The sequence below is a fragment of the Puntigrus tetrazona genome, unplaced genomic scaffold (genome assembly GCF_018831695.1).
Source record: "Puntigrus tetrazona isolate hp1 unplaced genomic scaffold, ASM1883169v1 S000000746, whole genome shotgun sequence".
Taxonomy (NCBI): Eukaryota; Metazoa; Chordata; class Actinopteri; order Cypriniformes; family Cyprinidae; genus Puntigrus; species Puntigrus tetrazona.
Genome location: NW_025048355.1, coordinates 139,552 through 163,423, shown reverse-complemented (window position 1 = coordinate 163,423; position 23,872 = coordinate 139,552). Strand labels below are relative to the sequence as shown.

The following is a 23,872-nucleotide window of genomic DNA, read 5'->3' as shown; positions in this document are numbered from 1 at the left end:
TATTTTAATTAATTTAAATAATTTATTGTATAATTACCATGAGATATCTTTTAAGCATTTAAAGAAGCTTTCAGAGTTTGTGAAATTTTATTATAGTTTTTTTTTTTTTTTTTTTAAATAAGAACAATAGCAAAGTTCAAGTTACCACAATTTTAATAAAGTATTTTGACAAACTGTGATGACCACCATAAAACTTCTCATTTGCCTTCTATACCCACAAGAAACGAAATTGGCCAAACTTTGTCCCCATGGCATCGTAATGAGGCTCATCACTGCATTACATGCCAAAATAGAAATTTTATTGATCCCCTTCCAAGATGCAGTGAAATATGCATTCGGCAGCTGTTAAAACATTAATAAGGTTTTGCTAGTAATACAGAACATTAAAATTGCATCACAGAAATATAAAAATGTAGCCAATACAGGAGAGATGAGGATAAAAAGGTGAAATTCAAGAAATTAAAAGCTTTTTTTAAAAACGGCCACGGTGGAAATGACGGCTAAACTACTTCCGATTAGCGGAGGCTGTTCCGATCACACAGTCGTTCACCTGCAACACAGAAAATGTGCGTTATAGACGGCGTTGAAGATTTGAGACCTTCATTAAATAAAAGCGCCGATGCGATGACTTGAGATCGCTCACCTTGCTGGCGAAGCGCAGAGAATTCAGCGACTCACTGAAGCTCTCCTCCTCAGGAGCTATGTTCACAAACATCAGACTAGACAGAGGAAAAGAAGAGTCAAGAACTATGTTCTGCAAAGCCACCTCAGGCTATGAAACAGACGTACTTGAGCACTATACTTACGTTTTGCTGTTGCCTCCGAGGCAGTTCTGGAGCAGGTAGGTGAGCTTTGAGTTACGGTAGGGAATAAAGCTCTCCTGTAGATGTTCAGAAGGACACGTCAAGTCATTACAGCGGCGAGTAGCATCTATAGCTTACTACATTAAATGCATTCTCCTATATCTCAAAATACTTAGCAAAAACATACCTTGTTGGCCAAAGCGGCGATCACAATTCCCAGGTTGGTGAGGGAAGAGTTGATGGCGGTCATCTCCTTGAAGCGCTCTCCTTGAGACTGACTCTTCTGCACTCGCTCACTACCGGCCAAGTCCACCAGACACAGCACGGCTGAAACACCAGCAACACACCATTCGAGTCAGGCATCGATGCTCAATATAACTATAGACAAAATCTATGTGAAGGCTAGGGCTGTCGAAATGAGCGAAAAACTACATCTGAATTCTGCTCTTAAATATGATCAGCGTTTAATATGTCCTATGGACTAAGTAAATTAGTGCTGCCAAAGAGGTAAACGTTACGGAAATTGTTTGGCAGTCAATGGGATAGTTACAAACATCCCCGCTTACGTCAAAATGTGTTATCTTAGTTTGACTCAACCTTTTTAAATTCTAAATTACATCAGAAAAAAAAAAAAAGCATTAGGTAGGGATAGGGTAAATGTAGTGAGAACTTTGTCCCAATAAGGACGTCAACCATAGCATTTATTAAATAATTAGAAAGAAAGAAAAAAAAAAAATCTACATTTATACTCATTAAGCACATTTTATAATGTACTTCAATAACGAGGTGTAGATAATTGGCACCTGCAAGAAGTATTATAAATAGCAGAAAATGTAATTTGCACTTTGTGTAAATACTGTCTATGCTAAGAAAAAATATTTCATTTTACTTTGTGTAAACAGCATTTCATTTCAATTTACAGTGTAAACAGCAGATCACTAAAAAAAGCTGCTATTTTCACCTGGTGTAAATGGTATCCGTTGCTATTTGCACTTAGTTCCAATAGCATCTAATTGATATTTACACTTAGTGCAAGTAGTGGTAAAGGCTATTTAGACTTGGTGCAAAACAAAAAAAACAACAACCGTAAAAAGGAACACTCCACTTTTTTGGAAATAAGCTCATTCTCTGACTCCCCCAGAGTAAATAAGTAACCGCTTTTGAAGCCATTCAGCCGATACCACTTTTAGCATAGATTATTGTTTCCAATTAGACCAGTAGCATCACGGTCAAGAATGACCAAAGAGTTTCAATATTCGTCCTATTTAAAACATGACTCTTCTGTAGTTATATTGTGTACCAAGGCCGGTGCCAAAAAAAAAAAAAAATTGCAAATATCTAGGCCGATGATGATTAAGAACTATACTGTAATTCCGACGTAATAATCAAGGTAGTAGCTATGATTTTAACAGATAAACTGCAAGGTGTTCTTACACTTGCACTTGGTGTCTCGATCAGAGTTCTGCCCCTCTATGTCTAGCTGGAACACAGAGTGAGAGCGTGAGGAGTGATCGTTCATGCCTGTGCGGGCTGTGGACCGGTTCTGGTTCGCCAGCATGATCAAGTTCTGCACCTGAGACACGAGGAAAGATAGACGAACATTACACTCACGCATGAACAGATCAAACACAACACAGATTACTGTGAAGAATATAATATCACCGTCCAATACTGTGAGATATACTTGAGCAGTACCTCATCTTCATTGTTGACTTTCTGATAGGTCAGGTTGGTAACCGTGATCTCATTATTGGAGACCTTCCTGATCTCATGCTCAGGTCTCTTGTTTGGTTTTCCTTTGTAGAGAAGATCTCGAAGAGTCTCATTGTAGATCTCCACAAAGCTGGCCGTGAAGGTGTACTTCAAATATCAACACAGAAACAGTCTATTAACAAACAAACCATGAGAAGGTCACTAATATCATTATTGACTGGATTCCCTGGAGCGGGAAATAAAACGTGTACATCGCCTTTACCTGCCAGCCTTGCTCTTGGAGTGCTTTGGCAGACTTGAAGATCTGCTGGACAGCACGTGGAATGACTCCCCACAGGTCCTCCAGGTCGCCCCCTCCATGGTGAAGGTCTTCCCGCTGCCGGTTTGGCCATAAGCGAAGCAACAAACGTTGTACCCATCCAGAGCAGACTGCACCAGCAGGGAGATCTCTTCGAAAACCTCACACTGAGAGTCGCGCGGCCCGAACACACGGTCGAAACTGAAGTTATAGCTCTTCTGAGTGTCAGCGGTGCGCCCTGTGTGAGACTGAGGAAGAGAACGGAGAATTTGAAAAGCTATTGGTTGCATGCTGGTATGTCAGCTTCACAGGCTCGTGCCATAAACATCAACCGATAACTCTTGACCAATGAAAGCTGTGACTGAGTCTGATGGTCTGACTTCCTGACGCTATACCAAACTAAACCTCCATAAGACCGCAAGCATGAAGGTAAGCATTTACCTCTTCTGTTTTGGCAAGTGTGAGAGCCTTGTTGTCATGGGCCGGCAGCTGGATGTGCAGAATATCAGATTGATTGCCAGACAGCAGAGGGCGGACCCTACAAAACACTCGGATGTTGCCCTAAAAAGGGGGCGTGGATTGATTAATGCATTATTTCAACAAATGACAAAGCGTAAGTAAGAAGGATTTTGGATAAGGGGCAAGAAAAAGACTCAAAGTCCCAGTTTCATAGACAGGGCTTAGCCTAAGCCAGGATTGGGCCATAGTTCAATTAGGACAAAATTTAATAAACATGCCATAGTAAAAAGCATGGCTTGTGTGCATCTTATGCTAAAAACAAAAAGGCACTGACATGTTGAACATTTTAATTTGGGACTAGGCTTAAGCTTTGTCTGTGAAACCTAATATATTATTCTCCAGATAAATCCACGCAAGCTTACTTTGAGCTCTTGAATGGTGTTGTGGAGCTTCCTTCGCTCCATTTCTCCGAGGTGGAGCTCTTCTCTTTGATGGGCCACCGTCTCCTCAAGGTTCCTGACCCGTTCTTGGCTCTCCTTCAAACTGTCCTGACACTGCCTCAGCGTAGACGTCTGAATGGCTAGCTGAGTCTGAGAAAGACGCAGGAAGAGTTAGACAGAATCAGATTACACAAAACGGACCTCAATGAAAAAGGTGTAAATGCGGCGGTTTAAATTCTTACCTGTATATTATGGAGCTCAGTCTCCAAATGATCCCTGAGTCCTTCCAAAACCTTATGCTCCTGGGTTAGCTTGCTGAGGTCTTTTTTAAGGCCATCTCTCTCTGTAGAGGTTTGCGCCAGGTCATCTTTCACAGTAGCCAGCTTTTCCAGCTCCTCTTCACAATTCCTACGACAGAACTGAACTGGTTATATCATCAGACAAAAAAGGACCACCAGATTCTGATTTACTATGGAGATATTTTAACAGATTTACCTGAGGCGCCTTTTGAGACCACTGTTTTCTTCTTCGATTTCCACCTTATGCCTTTGGGCTTTGTTTATGGAGTCTTTCAGGTATTCATTTTCCTGGTTTACAGATTTTATTTTGCCCTGGTAGCTCTGGACTTTGACCTCCATGTCACTCACTTTGCCCTTCAGGTCCCATCCCGGCCTCCGTGACGCACCTAAACCTGCAGCTGCTGCAAGTGCACACATCATCCTTTAGAGATCTTTTTTTGTTATACAGCATTTACAGACCAAAAGGGAGGAAAATGTACGCATGCATGTTTTACCTTTAGACACTGCTACAACAGGTTTTCTCTGGTCACCTTAATGCAAAGACAACGGTGATTTTATGCGGACATATTCATATTGTGCATTTACTGCAGCTGTAATATAATTTTTTTGCAGATTGGCCTTTATGATCAGTTAAAATACCTCTTTATGGAGCAGCAGCCACTGTCATGCTCCAGTTGGACGAAGAGGTTTGGCTGAAAAAGAAAAGAGATATCAAAAATCCATCTGCTATTTTAGCTCCTAAAAGCCTGAAAAGAGATTAAAGTTAAATTGAACTTACCAGGAGCTTTGACTGCCACCGGGCGTCTTGGGGGCACAACACTAGCCGCAGGTCTGAACCTCTGAGGTGGTTCTGTGTCTACCTTACGCATTTTTTTCTGGAGAAAAGCGCAGATGTTTTTCAATTTAAAATATTCAAAAAAATCCAAAAGATGAGAATTAAAACATAAGAGAAACCTGAAAACACACCTGCGCAGGCTGCTGTTGCTCCCCATCCGTACTGTTGGTGTGAGCCCGTTTCCCAGACATAACTGGGAGACGGGATAATGTATTCTGTAGAGAAAACCAGAGGAAAACACATTCAGAAAATACACAAAGACCATAACAGAGCTAATGAGACGTGCAATCCAAAGCAAAGCAGTTGTAGCTGAAGGATAGTCAAACTAAGTTGCTGATTGGTGCATGTTTGAACTGTACAGCAATAACAAGCAGCCTGGGCTGCATATGCATGCTTACAAATCTATATTAACTTATTGCGTCTGTGGCTTTGTCTATCAATACACTAATACGTTTGAAAAACACCCTTTTCTCGTAGTTTTGATAGAGCGTGTTTGTCAAGAAAAACTAAGCCTTTTAAAAAGTCTTCAAAGCAGTTTTGGCGTTGTATTATGGACCGTTTAAACGTATTTAAAAACGACATCACATGTATCTGCCATGCATTTCCACTTGTTTATATTCTTACCTCTTTGTTCATGGATCCCGTTTAATTCCTCTTTAAGTCGAGCCCAAAAAAATGAAATAAAAAACGTTAGTTAACGGCATTTTGTTAAATAACTTTCGAGCACATATTGAAACGAATAAACTCCAGATGCACATGTAATGTCTATTAGCAAAAACAGTTGCTAAAATATCGCGGCTTAGCCGACGTCACGTAACTTTAAAGAATAAACATTCAAATTCATACAATGAGCCTTATCTTAACATCAAGGCATAAATCATAACTTATCATACTTAGAGTTGATGTATATAAATAAACACATAACAACAAATATTTTAAACAAGCAACCGAGAACTACACTTACATAAAAACACAGCCCGGCGCAAAAATCTCTCCTAGCCGTTTGAATTTCAAATTGAAATTCTGCGTGTGACGGCTTTACCCGCTGATCTCTCATTGGTCGGATCAGGGCCAATCAATACAAAGTATCTAATAACCCCGCCCTAAATGGGCGGAGAAAATGTCGTTTGATACCAACCCACTAAAAGTCCCATCAGCGAGTTTTTTTTATGTACATAACATTTAAAGGGGATACATACAAACAGAAATATTGTTTGAAAGAACAAAACGTTGCGTCACGTTAATGCGAAGCAAGAAAATATTTACAACAACCAGAAGACAAAACACAGTAATATTCTATAAAGAAAATCAGACCAAAAATAACAAATAAAAATTTATATTAAAGGGAAAATAAATAAAATAGATACAAATGTAAAAAAAAAACCCATTCCTTAACATACATACAAAACATAATCCATAAATAAAAATAATTTCAATAACTGCACATAAAAATATCAACTTCAAAGAATAACATTGAAGTAACCCCTACACTGAAGTGATTATTTTTATGGTCAATATGGTTGTTTTAGTAGCTTTCTTATTAATTAAGTGATGAGCAGAGATTGGTTTTCATGGTCAAAATTTATTTTGTAAATGTGCTGAGAACTAAGACATGTAGATATATATTAGATATATATTACAGAAAAGCATACACATGATTTGTTTTCCATAACGGAATTTATTGAAGTGTATTTTTAATTTATTTGTCAACGCCGCAAAATGACAGAACGACTGAATGTATAGTAGACATTTTAAAAAAGGAAATGATTAAAAATACATTATATAAGTATCAAAAAAACCCAAAAAACTAACAGGAACTATTTATTTTATATAAAAGCCTTTATTAGAGTAGGGTTTTAACGGTTTTGTCTGTAAAAAGACAATTAAATTACAAATAAATATACACATAAAACAGTACAATTAAATCTAAAAAAAATATTTTTTAAAATGGCATTATTAAAAATAAGGAATTACATAACTAACTATTAACTACACAGTATTAAGGCACCATACATCTTCAAGAATTGAAAAGGCATCATATTTCATTCACATTTCTTATTCTGATAAAATGTAAACCACAAGGGCACAAATCCATTGTTTGTGTGTGACCATAATTTTTGGAGAAAAACACACGACCTCACACGGCGGAAGTGAGTTCGGCGGTACGCTCGCGATCGTTTTGACCTCATTCACCGGAAGTGTAGCCGAGCGGAGTCGGACAGCCCTTCGCGAGAGAAAAAAATAGAAAAAAATTGAGGGAAAAAAATCGGTGAATCCAAGGGGTTCGGGCGGATTTGGACGAAGTTTCCGAACTGTCCCGGCCCGGAGGAGCCCTGGGGGTTGAAAGGGAATCGCCAGCACCGGTAATTAACACAGAGTTATAAGTCAATTGTGAATTCTTTCTCCAAATTTGAGCAACTCACGCGGGCGCTTCTCCCCCTGTCTCGCCAGCCGGAAGTCTGCATGAAGCTGCGTCTCTCTCGCATTGGCGTCGACGTTTTTTTCTCTCTTTTTTTTTATCCTCGAGTTTTTTTTTCTCTTTTATTTTCTCAGCGAGACTAACCGAGAGAGGGATGGAGGCGTAGGGGCATTATTGTTTGCAGGCGGAAGTTTACATGTTGCATAGCTTTTAGATAGTGCTTCTTTCTTTCCGTGTATAACAAAAGCTGACATTTTAATGGAGGCTGGTTGAGGAAGCCCTGATACAATTAATGGATGGTTTTGTGCCTTTCCAGCTACCTTTACTCATGCATATGCTATTAACGTTGCCCCATTAGACAGAAACGTGCAAAAAGAGCTGTCATCGCAGCAAAACACGCACGCAACCCTTAAAAAGGGAATAAAAACACGACGGTTAGCTTCCATTGATTTTTATTTAGGCGTGCATACTAAATGAAAGACTGTCAGAAGTTGACTAAGAGGTCTGCACGTTTGTTTGTTTTTTTTTTTATGATAGGCAGTCACAGACAGATTTGGCAGGATGGCGAGGCGATGCTTTTGTTTTGATGCCTATTTATAGCGCGCGCGAATCTCCATGCAAGTTCTGCATCTCGTGCAATTAAACAATGTGCGCTGCAGTTGCAACAAATTGTGTGTGTGTGTGTAAAAAAAACCCATCAAAGTGATATCTTTTATTTTACCCTTTTTCGTAACTTTTTTAGCTCTGCTGGTTCCTCGGTGTGGTCAGGGCTGGTTTAAAGTTGGCATGAATTAAATTTCACCCAGTTTTCTAAATGCATTTTACAGAGACAGCTGCGAAGGGTTCATCTGTGTTGGTAATGTGTAATCAAAATACCCTCAGGTTAAAAGGAAAGACACTTCTCTCATGATGCATACAGGATTTTCCAATCATTTAGTCCACTTTAAGGCCGCCCACATCTTAAAATCCGATCTACAAGCCATGCATTAAACTCCCACCTCACATGATCTGATACAGTCAGGTCAGGGTTATTATAGTCAACCTAATTGGAAATTTAAACACCGTAGGTGACGCAGAAGCACTTCTGAAGTGGCATTTATATGTTGTTACACCCCAGAATGAGGGTTTTGTCATTAATCACTTACCCTCATGTTGATCCAAACCCATCTTCAGAACACAATATAATGATATAATATCTTAAATTGTGTTCCAAAGACGAACAGCTTGTTCAGACATGGGGGTAGCTGATTAATTCATTTTCATTTTGGGCTGGAGTAACCCTTGAACGCTGCTCTGAGGACGAATGAATGCCTTTACACACTAAACACAACTATATACTTTTAATATACTGGATGCACGAAAACTGAAATGGAAACTGGAAATGCTTTTTAATTGAACTCAATTTTGATTATGCGAAAGAAAACCTACAATCTAATAACCACACTTTTATTGAAAGTAAAAATGGGCAGAAAATACTTTATAATAATAATTTTAATAATATACTTTTCCAGTACTTTTCGATTTGACTCAATAATTATAATGATCTAGAAAAAAACAACAACCATAGTCTAATAATTACACCTGTATTGAAAGTAAAAAAGGGAAGGAAATATATCAGTATATTATTTTCATTCAGTTCTGTGCAACAGATTCCAGTATAGCTATTTTTTAATCTGAATAATGAATAGTCCTGCGAAGCACAAGAGGGTATTTTGTTACAGAGCAGTAGAGCTGTTGCAGACGGAAACTAGTATACTGCGTAGAAACTTCCTGTTGGCGCATTATTTGAGCAGACTTTGCTTTTCTAGCGAGTGTGAGTGTTGCCAGGGTTGCCAAGTCTGTGGTTTTCCTGCAGAATTAGGCTACTTTTAAACTGTTTGCGGGTCAGGTTTTTTCGTGGGTTCATCATTTGAAGTACTGCATGTTGTATATTTGACTGAAATGCTAAAAGTAATGATATATGTATATGTATGTTTTGTGAGAGAGGGCCACTGTGAATGAACCCATGAGATGTGTTTATACATCACTAGATATCACTACAATATATTGTTTTTGTTAGATGTTTTTAGTGGTGACTGTGTAATACACACATTAGATATTTTGAGTATGTTTGGGATATAGTCATTTGACTACTATTTTTGGGATATTTTTAATTGGCTCTTCGGTTGATTTTGTAAAGCAGACCTGGCAACCCTGGTGGGACGCCTGACTGGAATATCGAGCACAGCAACACCAATGTCAGTGCATCCCTAATATGAATGATAAAAACTTTATCAATGATGCTAAAATAACACTAGTTTCAATGTGCTTTACAAAACAAATCACTGCTAGCATTTCAACCTGACTTTAAAACGCGTTGTCAACAAGTTAACCAGCACAGCACCAGATGACAAGACTGAGGGACCAGCAAACAATCTTAGGCTGGTTCAAGTATTTTTTTTTTCTGCGTAGGCATGCATGCATTTTTATTTTATGCATGTCAGTTGTGTTTCCCACACTGGGTCGTGCATGCTTCGTGATTCCTAACCCTACACCTCTTTGCCAAACATCCACCTGAAAGGTGCTCCATGAGTCCTTTACTTAAAGAGAAATAAATCTGCCAAAAGTATGAAGGTGCATGATATTTGGCAGGTGTTTCAAAGAATATATCAGGGGAGAAAAAAAAAGCCTTATGTTATGCGCAGGTACTGCCCAAGTGAATACAGTACAGTCCAAGCAAGGGAATAAACCTGGCCACCGGAGAAACACGAGGTCGAGGTGTCATTTCACAAGTGTTGCCGAAGGCAGAGTGGGTGTTTTACAAGTTATGTTGCTTTTCAATTGCAGAAATAATGGAAGATTCCCATTTCAACTCATCATACTTTTGGTCTCCCGTTCCAACAGTGCAAGGACAGGTAGACACCTTATTATTGGACTCTCTTGTACAGTACATCCTTGTGTCTTTAACAGACACGCCATGCTTATAAAGCACAATCTGTTAAATCAAAAAAAACCAAAAAAAAACAGTCAAAACAAGCATACCAGTCCGGGATGGCTAACACCAGCCTCGCACTGATCCATGTGAAAGTTACAGACTGGAAGCCCTTGCATCAGCATCCAGAAAAAGTAACCCTTGCCTCGCTGCTCTCTCCTTCTTCCCTTCATCCTTCATCTGCGTTTATCTCTCAATCCATCCTCCTTTTCTCTTTCCTCCTTCCCTTCCCTCCTCGCTTTTTTTTCTTCTTCTTTTCTTCCATTCATCCCCCTCCCTGCGCGAGTTTAGATTGAGAACGCCATGTTTCTGAATAAGATGAAAGAGCAGCTGGGGCCGGACAAGGAGCTGGTTTTCCGTGACTCGTCCATGGCGCACTACCCCACGGCGGCGGTGCTGACGGTGCCGGGCTCGGTCGCCATGGACACGGAGCCGTCGGGAGGGTGCCCAAGCAGGAGGGTGGAGGAGGAGGAGCGAGCGGGACGGCAGGGCGCAGATATCCGGCGTGGGAGCGCACCTGCATCCTCCTCACACGTCCCAGAACATCACGGTGGTGCCTGTCCCGTCCACCGGCATCATGACAGCAGGTGGGTATTCCACCTGTATGTTAAAATAATAATATATATAGTGCTGTCAAGTTAATAATTATGATAAATTGCATCTGAAATAAAAGTTTTCTTTACATAATATGAGTGTGTACTGTGTGTATTTATGTGTATTTAAAGGAACAAGACACTAATAGTTTGAGTTTTACCGTTTTTCAATCCATTCAGCCGATCTCCGGGTCTGGCGGTTAGCATAGCTTAGCATAGATCATTGAAACCAATTAGACCAGTAGCATCGCGTTCAAAAATCACCAAAGAGTTTCAGTATATTTCCTGTTTAAAACTTGACTCTTCTTTAGTCATGTTGTGTAACCAAGAGCGACGGAAAAGGAAAAGTTGCAATTTTCTGGGCCGATATGATTAGGAACTATATTCTCATTCCAGCATAATAATTAATGAAGTTTGGCTTGATCATTATAGTATAGTTCCTAATCATATCGGCCCAGAAAATTGCGTCTTTTCTTTTGCCGGTTTTAGTACACAATATTCAATTCACGAGCTGTTAGTAAGTCTGTCCCCATATGGTTTTATCGAACAAAACTGTTAAAATAGATATTGTATATTAGCACTATGGTTTATAATACATTACGCAGTTATAACGGTTGCCTGCAGAGGTTTTTACCCTTTACTGTGGGATCTAACCCTTGTTTAGTTATGGCTAAATAACATTTAATTAAAATGACCACTTAGTCTTTAATATTTAGCCACAGAAATGTAAATATGTGGACATCAGAGCATGTAAACTGGCGATAAACAGCATATAAATGATTAACCGCACCGATATAATGAAATGGCAACACATGCATGCGACGCTCGTATATTCACAATAACTGCAACCTTAATAAACGATAAAATAATGTGTTTTATGGCTTCTCTTCCTTTAATGTGCCTTGTATGTTGGGGATTACTGAACGTGGGCATACAAATATATATCTGTGTGTGTGTTCCTGTAGTGATGTGTCAGAGTGGGTCAACCGGATGTGTTTGTCTCTCAGCAGGGTTAGTGATCACGACTCCTCAAGGGGCGCTGGTCACTCCTCCTTCCTCCTCGCAGTCTTTTGTTTCTGGACCTCCCACAACGACCATGATCGTGTCCGCTTTACACCCAACTAACACAGGTAGAGAGTTATACTCCACCTTCTCGCCCTTCTGAAATACACACTTCTTTAAGATGCTGCAGGCGCTTCCTTACGGTGAACGTTTAGGATACAGCAGATACCACTGAATTTCAATTTGAAAATGTTTTGAAAGTGATCTTTTTGCTCAACAAGGCTTCATTTATTTGATCAAAAATACAGTGAAAAGAGTAATATTGTATATTATCACAGTTTATGTAAATATTATTATAAAATCTAGTTTATTCCTGTGATGCAAAGCTGAATTTATCATTACTTTAGTCACTTCAGAAATCATTTTAATATTGGCTGCTCGAGATGATTTCTGATTGATATAAAAGTTAAAAACGTCGTATTTTTGTGAGGTTGGAATTTTTTTGAATTCCTCGACGAATAGAAAGTTCAAAAGACGTGTCTTTACTGTAACCTTTGATCAGCTTAATGTGTCTTTGCTGAATGAAAGTAGCAAAAAACCATGTAAAAATGTTTTTTCTTGCACACAATTACTTCCAAACAATGTTCCTGTTTTAATGCAAAATTCCCATCTCTCCTTTTTTGCAAGGTGAATAGTGACATGGTTAAATAGGCATTTCTTAGTCACAAATGATTCACGATGGCCTTAGAGCATGTGTTTGATGGAGGGCTTTCTTCTTGTATAACAACAGATAATACACCACACATAGCAGGATATTGATTATTCCCCTAATTGTTTTTCGTGTCACTTTCACTGTAAAAGCAGCAGACACACACACACACACACACACACACACACACACACACACATATGCTTGCTTGCTCAGCCGGTCTGAGAGCCCAGGAAGCTGTAGGAAGTGAAAGTGAGAGTGACTGTAGGAGGTACTGAGAAGGGATGGATGATGGATGAATAGAGAGAGGGACAGCGAGCTCTATATGTTGAGTATGTTCTGCTCTTTTCTGTCAGAGGCTGTCCGGCCCCCTTCCCTCTATCTCCACAGCCACTGTAAGTATCAGAACACATGTACATCTCTACCAGAGCCCCGCAGTCTGCCACACTCACTTCAAATAACACTTTCTTAAAACTATTCAATAGCAGTGACCGCCACTTCCTGCTTGGATTACTTTTTGGTTACTTCTACAATTCAAATAAGAGCTAATGATTTAAGTGAACGCAGTCGTTTTGGCTTTAAAATGGGGTCAGGCGTGAGAGACGATTTGGCATTTGGAAACCTCAATACCTTTAAAAGTGCTGTATGTAAACTGACTCTACTGAAGCATTGCAGTGTTTGCAGATATTTAGGAAACATCTTCACATAATTGTTTCTTTGAAAAGTAATGCCGCAGCCAGTTATGCGGCTTTTGAAATGTGCGCTATGCGTGTCGAAATGTCTGTTTTTTTTTGTTTTGGTCTGTGTGATTCTGACGATTAACCCAAAAGTATTTCAACAACCCGGGTTGCCAGGTGGTGGAAAACACCGCTTAATGCAGCCGTGAAGAAAGTGAATTGGGCCAGAGATCCGGTTTCTTCCTGTCCTAAAAAGCCCCAGCATCCACCTAGACAGCTCTATGAATAGAGGAATATTAAGACCTGTTTACAGCTGCTTATTTCATGCTCTTTTTTTTTTTTACTGTTTTATTTAAATGTTTCCATTTACTCTGCATGTTGCACTAGCGCTGTCATATTGGACCATAATGCCATATAGCCTATAACAAACTCTCACATGTTTATTATTTTAACATTTTAGTATTAAAATGTACATATGTGATTTCAAAAACTATATGCATTTACACTTGCCAAGTTTTGTCTGAAACGCAGCCCAGACCTCCTGAAGTGGTTTGAAAGATCGTATATAAAGCCATCTGTTTAGTGGGTATTTACACTTGGTCTTTTTACGACCTGATAGTTATCCGATCCTATAAAAGGCATGGCAAGGTGTAAACAGTTCCTTAAAACTCGATAGATATTGTAATTTGCACTCATTTCTGTTGCGTGTCCACAATCTGGCAACCCATGTTAGCATCATCGCGTCTGAGAACGAGGTGTCAGGAGAAACAAATCTCTCTCATGTTTGGACTGCAGTGCCCACTTGAACAGTTAGCTGTCATTGTTACATAGAGCACTTTTAAAACTGGGTCATTACAATCTTGTGAATACATATTTAGGTTTTAGTGCACATTTATGCCTGATTTAGTGAAACACATAATCGTGAAGGATTTGATGTCAGACCTTTACATTTCAAACATTTATTTTTAAAGATATCGTATTTTAAAACATGTTGACTTCATGAATGCGGAGTTTCAGGAGGAAATCATGTTTCGTATTCAGTGTTATATGACTGTGTGTCTCCCGCTGACACGGACAGATAAGAAAGAGGACGGAAGTATCCCACCCGCTGTAGTCATGCCACTTCCCTCAAAGCGGGGCAGAAAGAAGAAGTCCATGATGCCAAGGGCAGGTCCCGTTTCAGCCCATGCGCTCGCCACAGGAAGTGATGCGCTGATTCTTGCACACCTGGCCACTGGGGGACAGGTGAGATCATTTGACCTTTATGTCAGTACTTTTGGGATACCATGTTTTGTCTCAGTCATCGTACTTTTGCTGGTCATGCTTTCACGGTTAGAGTTCCAGAACGTGACCGAAAAAAGAACTTGTTTATTTTAGGTTCATTGTAAAATGTTACATATTTGTGCATATGTTGTCATTGTATTCTTCTGCTTTATACTGTTCAGTGCTTTGATGACACCTGTGTTGTTAAAAGCACTATATAAATAAAAAATTGATTGATATTTTCCCACTCCATTGCAGATTGTAAGTGAAATCATGTTTTAAAGACGTCTTTCTCATTACAAAGCATGCTTGTTTTAATAAGCGCATTAGTGCTGATACATTTAAGTAATTTAAAATATATTTTTTTATTGATATTTTTAAACTTGGCACCATTTTAAGACTTTCTTCATAATCAGCAGATGTTTTTTTTTCTCCATTATGTAAGTCATTATTGTGTTATTATTGACAAGATAATTTAATTTAGAAAGAGGTACACTTTTAAAGCTCATAAAATAATAAGACCCTTTATTAATTTAGTTCTATTAATTGTTAGAAAGAGATTTTTTGAATTGTCTATTGTAGGTGTTGACTGAAAAGACTCAAAAGTAAAAGTTGTATAAAGATGCTCACCTTATGTTATTTTCACTTTTACAGCACAACACGAGTGACCCGTATGACCTTTCCAATGACGAGGATGATCATCCAGGCAAAGATGGGAACAAGTCATACAGGTGCATATGCTCGCTTAAGAAACGAATTAGTCATTTTCTTAAATATTTGCAGGCTTGATTAATTTTGGTGCATTAAGGACTGCAACGCTTGACACTGTTTGAATGTGTGTTTGAACATTTAACTAACATGACCTTTCTGCCGCCTTACAAAAATATCGCTATATTTTCCACCAGCTTGTAAGGGAGCCGTCTAGAAAGGTGAATGCAAATGGAATTGATGATCAGTATAGCTTCTCAAGGCTGATGTGTGTGTGTGTGTGTGTGTGTGTGTGTGTGTGTGTGTGTGTGATCCGAATGCAAACGCACCCGCTGGTTTTTCCCGTAGGTGCCGCATGTGCGCGTGTGACGTTCTTCAACAAGTCAGACATGCAGATTCACGCCAAGTCGCACACGAGGCCAAGCCGCACAAGTGTCCTCACTGCTCCAAGTCCTTCGCCAACTCCAGCTATCTGGCGCAGCACATCCGCATCCACAGCGGCGCCTAAACCCTACACCTGCTCCTACTGCCAGAAAACCTTCAGACAGCTCAGTCATCTACAGCAGCATACGGTACACACGCGTGTGTGTGTGTGTGTGTGTGTGTGTGTGTGTGTGTGACTTACTAAAACAGGCACTGTTACACCTGCAAAGGATGGATCCAGGGTTTTGAGTAGTTGGCTTAGTCGTGCTTCGATTAGGATAAGCATGTTTATCTTTCTCTCTTTCTGTCTTCCTGTCTTTCCCTGACGTGGTGACATTCGAGCTCTCAGTTAGAAGCAGGTGTTTGTGCCTCATGCTAATCACAGCACGCGTCTGTCTTATTTCACAGCACAGTCTCTGACTTTCTTTTTTCGTTTACTTCTTTACGTCCCATCACATTTTCGTGACACTGTATTCTCCCAAAGCTGTTTTATTCAGTGTTTTAAATCTCCTTCTGTGCGTGGACTGAGTAAAATATTGTTTTTCCAATTGATCAGTCTGCATTTTATTCAAGATCATTGATTTACTTATTTTTTTCTTCTATTACTCTGCGTATATTAACAGCGTAGGCAGCTTTTAAATGGAAAAAAGTTTTAAAATATTGCGTTGCTCTTCTGTATTTTAGTAGAACGTTTATAATCAAGTCTTTTGATTTATACATATAAATATTTAACGAGAGTTTTCAGAAGTACTATTTTTGCTTAGGACTGGACAGTATGGCCAAAAACAGTTGTCAAGATAAAATTGTTAATATCAGTGAAAACCAATAATTATCATTACAACAAGTGGAAGTCTTACAAAACAAATTACAAATTAAAAATTAATTTCTTAGATTTTTAAAGTGCTAATAAGTACTACATTGTTTTGTATCATGCACAGGTTTGCAGTGCAGGCTTCAATATAAATATACTTTTTTGTCCCCTTATAAATGCACATTTGACCGTATGGATGCATGGTTTTATTTAGGCCACAAGATAAAATAATAGATAAAAATCAACATGTCAGTAAGCAGTCCTATTGGACTCAATATCATGTAATATTCTGGGTTATTTTTAGCTATAGTTCACAAACCACTTCTATGATTATATTAATTATCACTGGCAATATTTTTTTGCAAAAACGAATAGCAACTACATTAACCATAAATAGACTTTCATTGAAACCTAGCAGGCTGGAAGGCTTAAAAGCATGTCATTTGTCTCCATTTGCTTCTGTATTATCTGGCTTGTGTCATGTCTTCTTTCTCCTTTCCATGGGATTTTTATTCTGCCGGACAAGAACGCAGTCTTTAATCCAATTCCATCTTACTCTACTCATCTTCATCATGTCTCTTTCTGCCTGCTCTGGCTAGTTTCGTCTAACCCGATAGTTAGGGAGGGGAAAGGAAGCTGGTGAGAGAGAGAGAATGAGAGAGAGAGAGAGAGAGAGAGAGAGAGAGAGAGGATAAGATGAAGTGCCTTGTGTTTTTGTGTGCTGTGTTTCAGAACTCAGACACCACAATGAGCCCCGTCGCTTTGCTAAAAGCATGTTTGATGATCCGATCACTCTTTGATCCAAGTGGGGCTCGTTTATTGATTCACTGGTAAATCTCTCTCTGTTTGTTCTCTCTTTTCATCCCCTTCCCTTCATCCCTTGTTAGAAACCACACAGAGGGCAAAACCGCACAAGTGTCCTCACTGCTCCAAATCGTTCGCCAACTCCAGCTACCTGTCCCAGCACATCCGCATCCACAGCGGCGCCAAACCCTACACCTGCTCCTACTGCCAGAAAACCTTCAGGCAGCTCAGTCACTTACAGCAGCATAACAGGTAACAGACAGGGACAGATAGGATCGTGTGCAGCATCCGTCCTCTCTTCTCCTGACGGTTTTCCCTTATTCCTTCTCCTCTGTTGTCTCCTCATGCTGTAGTCGAGAGGCTTGAGTAGGCTTCCGAAACATATTTGAGACGTGCTCGTGCGATCTTCTAACGAAGAGCTTCTGTTTTGTTTTTGAAGGATTCATACTGGCGATCGGGCCGTATAAGTGTTCCCATCCTGGCTGTGAGAAAGCTTTACCCAACTATCTAACCTCCAGGTAAACGTCTTCAGCTGATTCATGAGTGATTGAAACCCTCGGTTCAGGAAAAGCGGATTTGATTTTTTTAATTTTAAGAAAACGCTGTAATGAAATGATTTGACGTCGGATTTTGGATCCCTTTGACTGAACACTGTGCTAAAAGATGCAAACTTTCTTTAATTACTAATCAAGAATATGCATATAGAAGTCCCGTCAATTCAGTTTCGGAAATGAATGACTCTTTGGATCTTTTTAGTGATTCAAACGGAAGTTCATTGGATTGATTTACTAACCTTTACATTAAATATTTTGTGGCTTAACAGACTTTTAATTAATGTAGCAACTGGTTGTTTGTATGATAGTCTAATAAAAAAAAATATATGTGGTATTTTATTAAAATGAATTCATAAAAATTGTACAATTATAATTAGTATTTTTATTTTACATACGCTACTCTTTGGAATCAGTAAGATTTGTTAATGTTTTTGCAAGAAGTCTCATCCTCATTAAAGCTGCATTTATTTGATCACAATTGTAAATAACTTTTATATATGTGTGTGTGTGTGTGTGTAATATAAATATAATGAATTGGTATGAATTGTGAGCATCATCACACCAGTCTTCAGTGTAAAATGATCCTTCAGAAATCATTCTAATATGCTAACAGTTCTTATTATTAATGTTAAAAACATTATTTTCATGTTTTATAGAAACCGATTCTTTCAGGATTCTTTTATAAATAGAAACGGAGGACCTTTGGAACATTTCACATGTACATGCTGTGTCTTTAAAACAATCAGATGGTCAATAACACGTTAAAATGCTGTCGTGACATTTACTTGTTTGTTTTTTATTTCAGTCTCATCGAAGACAGCACAACAAGGACAAGCCATACAAATGTCACAACTGCAATCGCGGCTACACAGATGCGACCAGCTTAGAGGTTCACTTGTCACACATACGGTGAAACACGCCAAACTCTTCTCCTGTGGCCTCTGCAACCGCACGGCACACATCTGTAAGATCCACCCATCTTCTGTTTCATTATAAATAGGAGTTCGTCAGAGACTTTGTTCATTACAAAACTTAATCACAATTCTTTTGCACAATTCTTAAAATACTCTCTCGTTTATGGTCATACAGATAAGAGTAATATATCTTTGGAATCTGTTTAAGTGCACTCACAATTACAGCAAAACATTGTGCTTTTATAAAGTTATGAGTAACAGACGCGCTCTTTGTCTCTGTGAACTTCATGTATGTTTGCCATATAGACGTATAAAAATTTTAAAATAAAAATAAAAAAATAAAAATCAAACGATTTTGAGATTTTGATTTTGCTTAAAGGGTTACTCACACACCAAAATGAAAGTTTTGCCATTAATCACTTACCCCATGTTGATCCAAACCCGCGAAAGCTTTGTTCATCTTCGGGACACAAATAAAGGTATTTTTGATGAAAACCGGGAGGCAAACGATTGCCATCGTCAAGGTCCAGAAAAGTATGAAAGTCATTGTTTGAATTCTCCGCCTGCCATCAGTGGTTCAACTGTAATATTATGACACTACAATAATACTTTTGTACAGAAAGAAGGCAAAAATAACAACTTAATTTAATGATTTAGCACCGTAACATTGGCGTAGCTTCATTTGTATTACATTTTGTACACCGCTTGTGTTAGACTTAATGGAAAGGTACTTTTTGGACAAATCAAAGTGTGCAGACGTATCATTCCTCCCAGAATGTCTTATATTGTGTTTTAAGGATGAACGAAGCTGGTTTGTATCGACATGGAGGTAAGAGATGAGTGACCAAATAATCATTTTGGGGTGGAGATACTAGGGATGGGCATTTTCCAAAATATATTTAAAAAAATTTATATTCAAATATTTGTGTATTTAAATGGGGTTTAAAGAGAAATTATTTTATCATTATTTTTAATTACCATATTTTAGTCACTGATTAGCTGTTACTTAACAATATTTTCAACAACTCTACATTATATTGCTAAGGTTTTAATTTGCTTGAAAACGTCATAACAGTTTATCAGGGTTTGGGTAAACTTTCACAAACCAAAACCATTCTGGCCCGGAGAATAATTGACTGTGGCATTGTTTTTCAGATAAACTGATCAACTTGGCATGTTTAGCAAATATCTGCAAACAGATTAGGGTATTTTTATGCTTTAGTAGAGTCAAAATCCTACGTACAGCATGCGATTAAATCATGCAGCCCTGTTTTATGTTGACACACGTTTGTCTTTGTTACCTTTCTAGGAGACGTACCTGATGAAACACATGCGAAAAACACAACCCAGACCCTCTGACGGTAGTAGCAGTAGCGGAAGCTGCCCAACAAGCCCAGCAGGGCCAGAACCCGGCTCAGGCCTCGGTGCTGGAGGAGGCAGGGGTCGTGGGGAGGCAGGGGGCCGCTTCAGCCGGGGGCAGCGCGGCCCAGAACCAGCCCAACCCCAACCCACCTACCAGTTACTCTGTTACCGAGGGAATACCCTGCCCCTCTCGACCTGCACCAGTACAAGACCGCTTTCGGCTGGAGAGATCCAGTACAAAACTGTCACTGTGGCCGACCTGGCGGCCCACAAAGACTCTGCCTGCTCACCCTGCCTCCACCCTGCCATCCAGGTGGAGCACATGAACTCTGTGAGGAGCTGGAGGAGAAACGAGCGAGGAGGTGGCGGAGGAGAACGGACTATAGATTGCATAGGAAATAAACACTGCCTTGGGACAGAAGAGGATTTCCAAATACAGACTGGCAGGACGGACGGCAAGTTTGCTAATTGAGGAGAAAAGGAGAGATGAAGGAGGAGCACATGAACTCTTTCTTATGAGCTGTCTTTTCTTTAGGCTTGCTCTGCAGTGTCACAAAAAGGACTTGAGCTTTCATGGTGGATATTTTCAGTTAGCAGCTATTCAAATGTACTTCCATTCCCAGCCCCACTCCTGTCCTTCGGCCAATAGATATATTATATATATATATTGCAAAAGTCAAGCATTAATGAAGTAAAAAAATCCCATTCATTTTCTCCATAGGGGAATTGATTTTTGATCATTATTAACAAACAATTGAAGATAGCTGTGAGGCTGTTAAAGGACAGTTCATCCAAAATTAAAACCAAAACCAAAGATAATAATTTGAAGAATGTTAAAATAATAGCATTGTTCCTTTCAAAGAAACTACATTACTACTGATTCTGAAAAGAGACCCACCAATTCAGCATCATCAGTCGCATACTTATGATGCAAAGCATACAGCGCCATTTCACAAATACGTAAGTTCAATATGTGGCTAGGTTGAGTTTGTTCGCTGGTTAAAACTTTTCAATAAAGATTCTCCTGTAAATTACGGAAAAATAGCTACTGTTTATTAAGACAAAGGCAAAGCCACTTCTTTAAAAATACATTGACGTCGTTCGAATAAAAACTGAACATGATCGACTTCTTCACCATAAGATCACTCGTCTTTAACACATCGTCTGCGTTATTATTCGTAATCATTTTATTTCTGAGTGTTATTAATGAATAAAATTAAAGTACGATTTCAGCAAAATTGATATTTTCTTCTATCAATTAATCATTATCGGTTCAATTATCTCGATTTTTAGACCGAAAAAAATGAAGTGCTCTGGAGAAGCATCACGAGCAAAGAATTTTACTAGTTATTTCTTCTTTCACGGCACATTTTCTACTGTTCAGCGTACGCGAAATGAAAACAAAGTTAATTGTTACTACAAATCATGGGGTGATTGACAAGCTTTATAAATGGGTGATTAAAGTTAGCCATGTCCGCCAAAAGATCAGTTAATAAAGCTTAAAATCAGCAAGTTTCATTTTTCTCTAAATGCTGGTAAATTAAAATACGTAGGTACAAAAATTAGCAACGTTTATATCAGTACTTCACAGAAATAGACGCTCGCAGCACTGAGCAGGTTCACAGTCATACCTTCCAGGTCGTATTTTGCAAGGCGTCTGAGCAGCAAGCTTTTTATGCACACAGCCAGGCCTGGGTGATTGACTTTCCCGCAAAGCTGGCTTGTCACCACAGCCGGCAACTCCGCCGAGCAGGTGATAAGACGTACTAGCGTATAGCGACAGAGTTGCTTCATGGGAGATGGCATTTCAAATAACTTTTTATTCATTGTTTTCGTTTTGTCGGCTGCATTTCATTTATCATATGCAGTTTTTCATTGTTCCGTGCGCGCGCTGTTTGACGGCTGGTTGACATGTAAGCACCACGCAATAGCGATGACGCAGATCTGCACTGGCCTGCCTGTTTTAAGCTGAAGAGGTCATTTTCTATTTTCACTATTGTTATCTTTTCAGAGCAGGAAATGTAATAACAGTCATTAACAGGCAAACATTTAGTAGCAAGCTAAAATTTTTAATAATAGTTAGTTACTTGTTTTTATGTACTATTATTGTTATCATCATCATCGGTTATTCATTGGGAAAGTTACTTCGTGTGTGTGAGTATATAGAAGAGACATGTTTACTAAAGGAAGGATCTTTCGGGTCTGAAGACAAAGGTAATATTAGAGATCAGAGGATGATGTTAATATATTGTTAGTCTGTTCATCGCTTAATCTACATGACAAAGTTGTTCGTGTTCAGCAAAGCCAGCGATTGGCCGATTCTCCGCAGTACCCTGGCTGTATCTACAAGGCGTCTGGAAAGGGTCACGCTCATTGTTATTGTTAATGTTGTTGTCACTTCTCAATATTTACACCATTTAAGAGATTTCAGCTGTATAGAACACTTGTCTATCTTGACGCACTGTTTCTTCTCAATAAGAATAATGTGTCGATAAACATATAGTTGTGTAGGACAATCGCGTTGTTGTCTAGTGCAATATTGATGATTCTTGTTGAAATGTTTGAAAAAAAAGTGTGTGTAATATATATATATATATATATATATATATATAAGGTATATATATATATATATATATATATATATATATATATATACATATATATATAGAATATATTGAATGTTTATTTTACAAGTAGAGGTTTTCCTCTGTAATAAACCTGATTGGTATAAATGAGTGAGCTGATAGTACTGTAATATCTCTCTTTGCTTTGAGAAATTTGGGGATTTTAGGCCAAAAGAAAATAGCCGAGAATAAGTTTTATCACGCCAGCCATTTAAGCCTGATCAGCCAGCGTAACGTGTCATCAAATGAAGCTGAGTCGGGGAAAGATTTAGTTGGCCTCAGAAGACAGTTACCCGGCAGATATAAAGTGAATAATTTCGTTGGCCCGTTTTTCATTTGTTGCCGACGGGGAATCTTATTTCAACCAACAACAAAACAAGAAAAGAAATCAACATTATCTAATTGCCGATAAAAGAGCATACGAAAAAGTATGAATTTAAAGATTGTAAATTTCGATTAATTGTATAGTCGCATATCGTTCAGGGTGCGTAGAGATTTAACGCGTTGTCTTTATGTCATTTGTTGGAAAACCAGAGCTTGTACCTATATCAGTGTAGTTAAGAGATCTTAGCGGAGTGATTAAACGACATCACCTGCTGTTACATATAAATGTTGTATAAAGAATTGCTGAATTAACATGATATAAACAATAGTTACTTCAGATTTGTCAAATATAATGGCTACTTTCAGCACACACTATAAAAGAGATTAAAGTTTCCAGTGTCTGTTTGGCAGGATAAGATACTGGTGAGCAGGTTTTCTCCCAAAGAGATGACTGCTGCAGTGAGAGCAGATGATATCAATAACTAAATTAGTGCCACTGCATGTGTTGAGTTGTGTCAAAGCACTTCCACCTGTTCACATTTTCCAGGCCATATTTCCGGAACGGCACCAGATCACTGAATCGTGAGGTTTACACGTATCGTTACCTAGTTTTCAAACGCTTGGGTAGAGTGCCAGCTTAAGGCATCACAAGTTAACAAGCAAAGACAATGTTAGTGGCCTGGTTTCAGCTAGCACGCACGCGAAAGACAAAATCAGCCCAAACAAAGTCAAACAGGCAGATTTGCTCACGATTAAAGAGCAGTATACTGCACATAGTAGAAAAGTATTCGACAAGAATATAGTAGTTATGCTTACAAAGAAAGAAGGTGGGTTGCCTGTTTGATTCCGACATACAAATTGTTCGTT

General features: G+C 38.8%; 1 protein-coding gene and 1 pseudogene across 1 annotated transcript; one reads left to right on the top strand and one right to left on the bottom strand.

Moving 5' to 3' along the window:
* Positions 1-277: 277 nt before the first annotated feature.
* Positions 278-5,908, bottom strand: kifc1 (kinesin family member C1). The gene is given in 19 exon segments (XM_043233114.1): positions 278-550; positions 644-719; positions 807-880; positions 991-1,130; positions 2,238-2,376; positions 2,499-2,663; positions 2,779-2,873; positions 2,876-3,062; positions 3,256-3,375; positions 3,696-3,863; positions 3,956-4,121; positions 4,209-4,413; positions 4,507-4,542; positions 4,652-4,678; positions 4,681-4,704; positions 4,791-4,887; positions 4,979-5,062; positions 5,472-5,501; positions 5,812-5,908. Coding segments are annotated over 18 exon segments (1,860 nt in total). The 5' UTR covers positions 5,484-5,501; positions 5,812-5,908; the 3' UTR covers positions 278-505.
* Positions 5,909-6,373: 465 nt separating this feature from the next.
* Positions 6,374-20,529, top strand: LOC122335152 (annotated as a pseudogene).
* Positions 20,530-23,872: the final 3,343 nt, after the last annotated feature.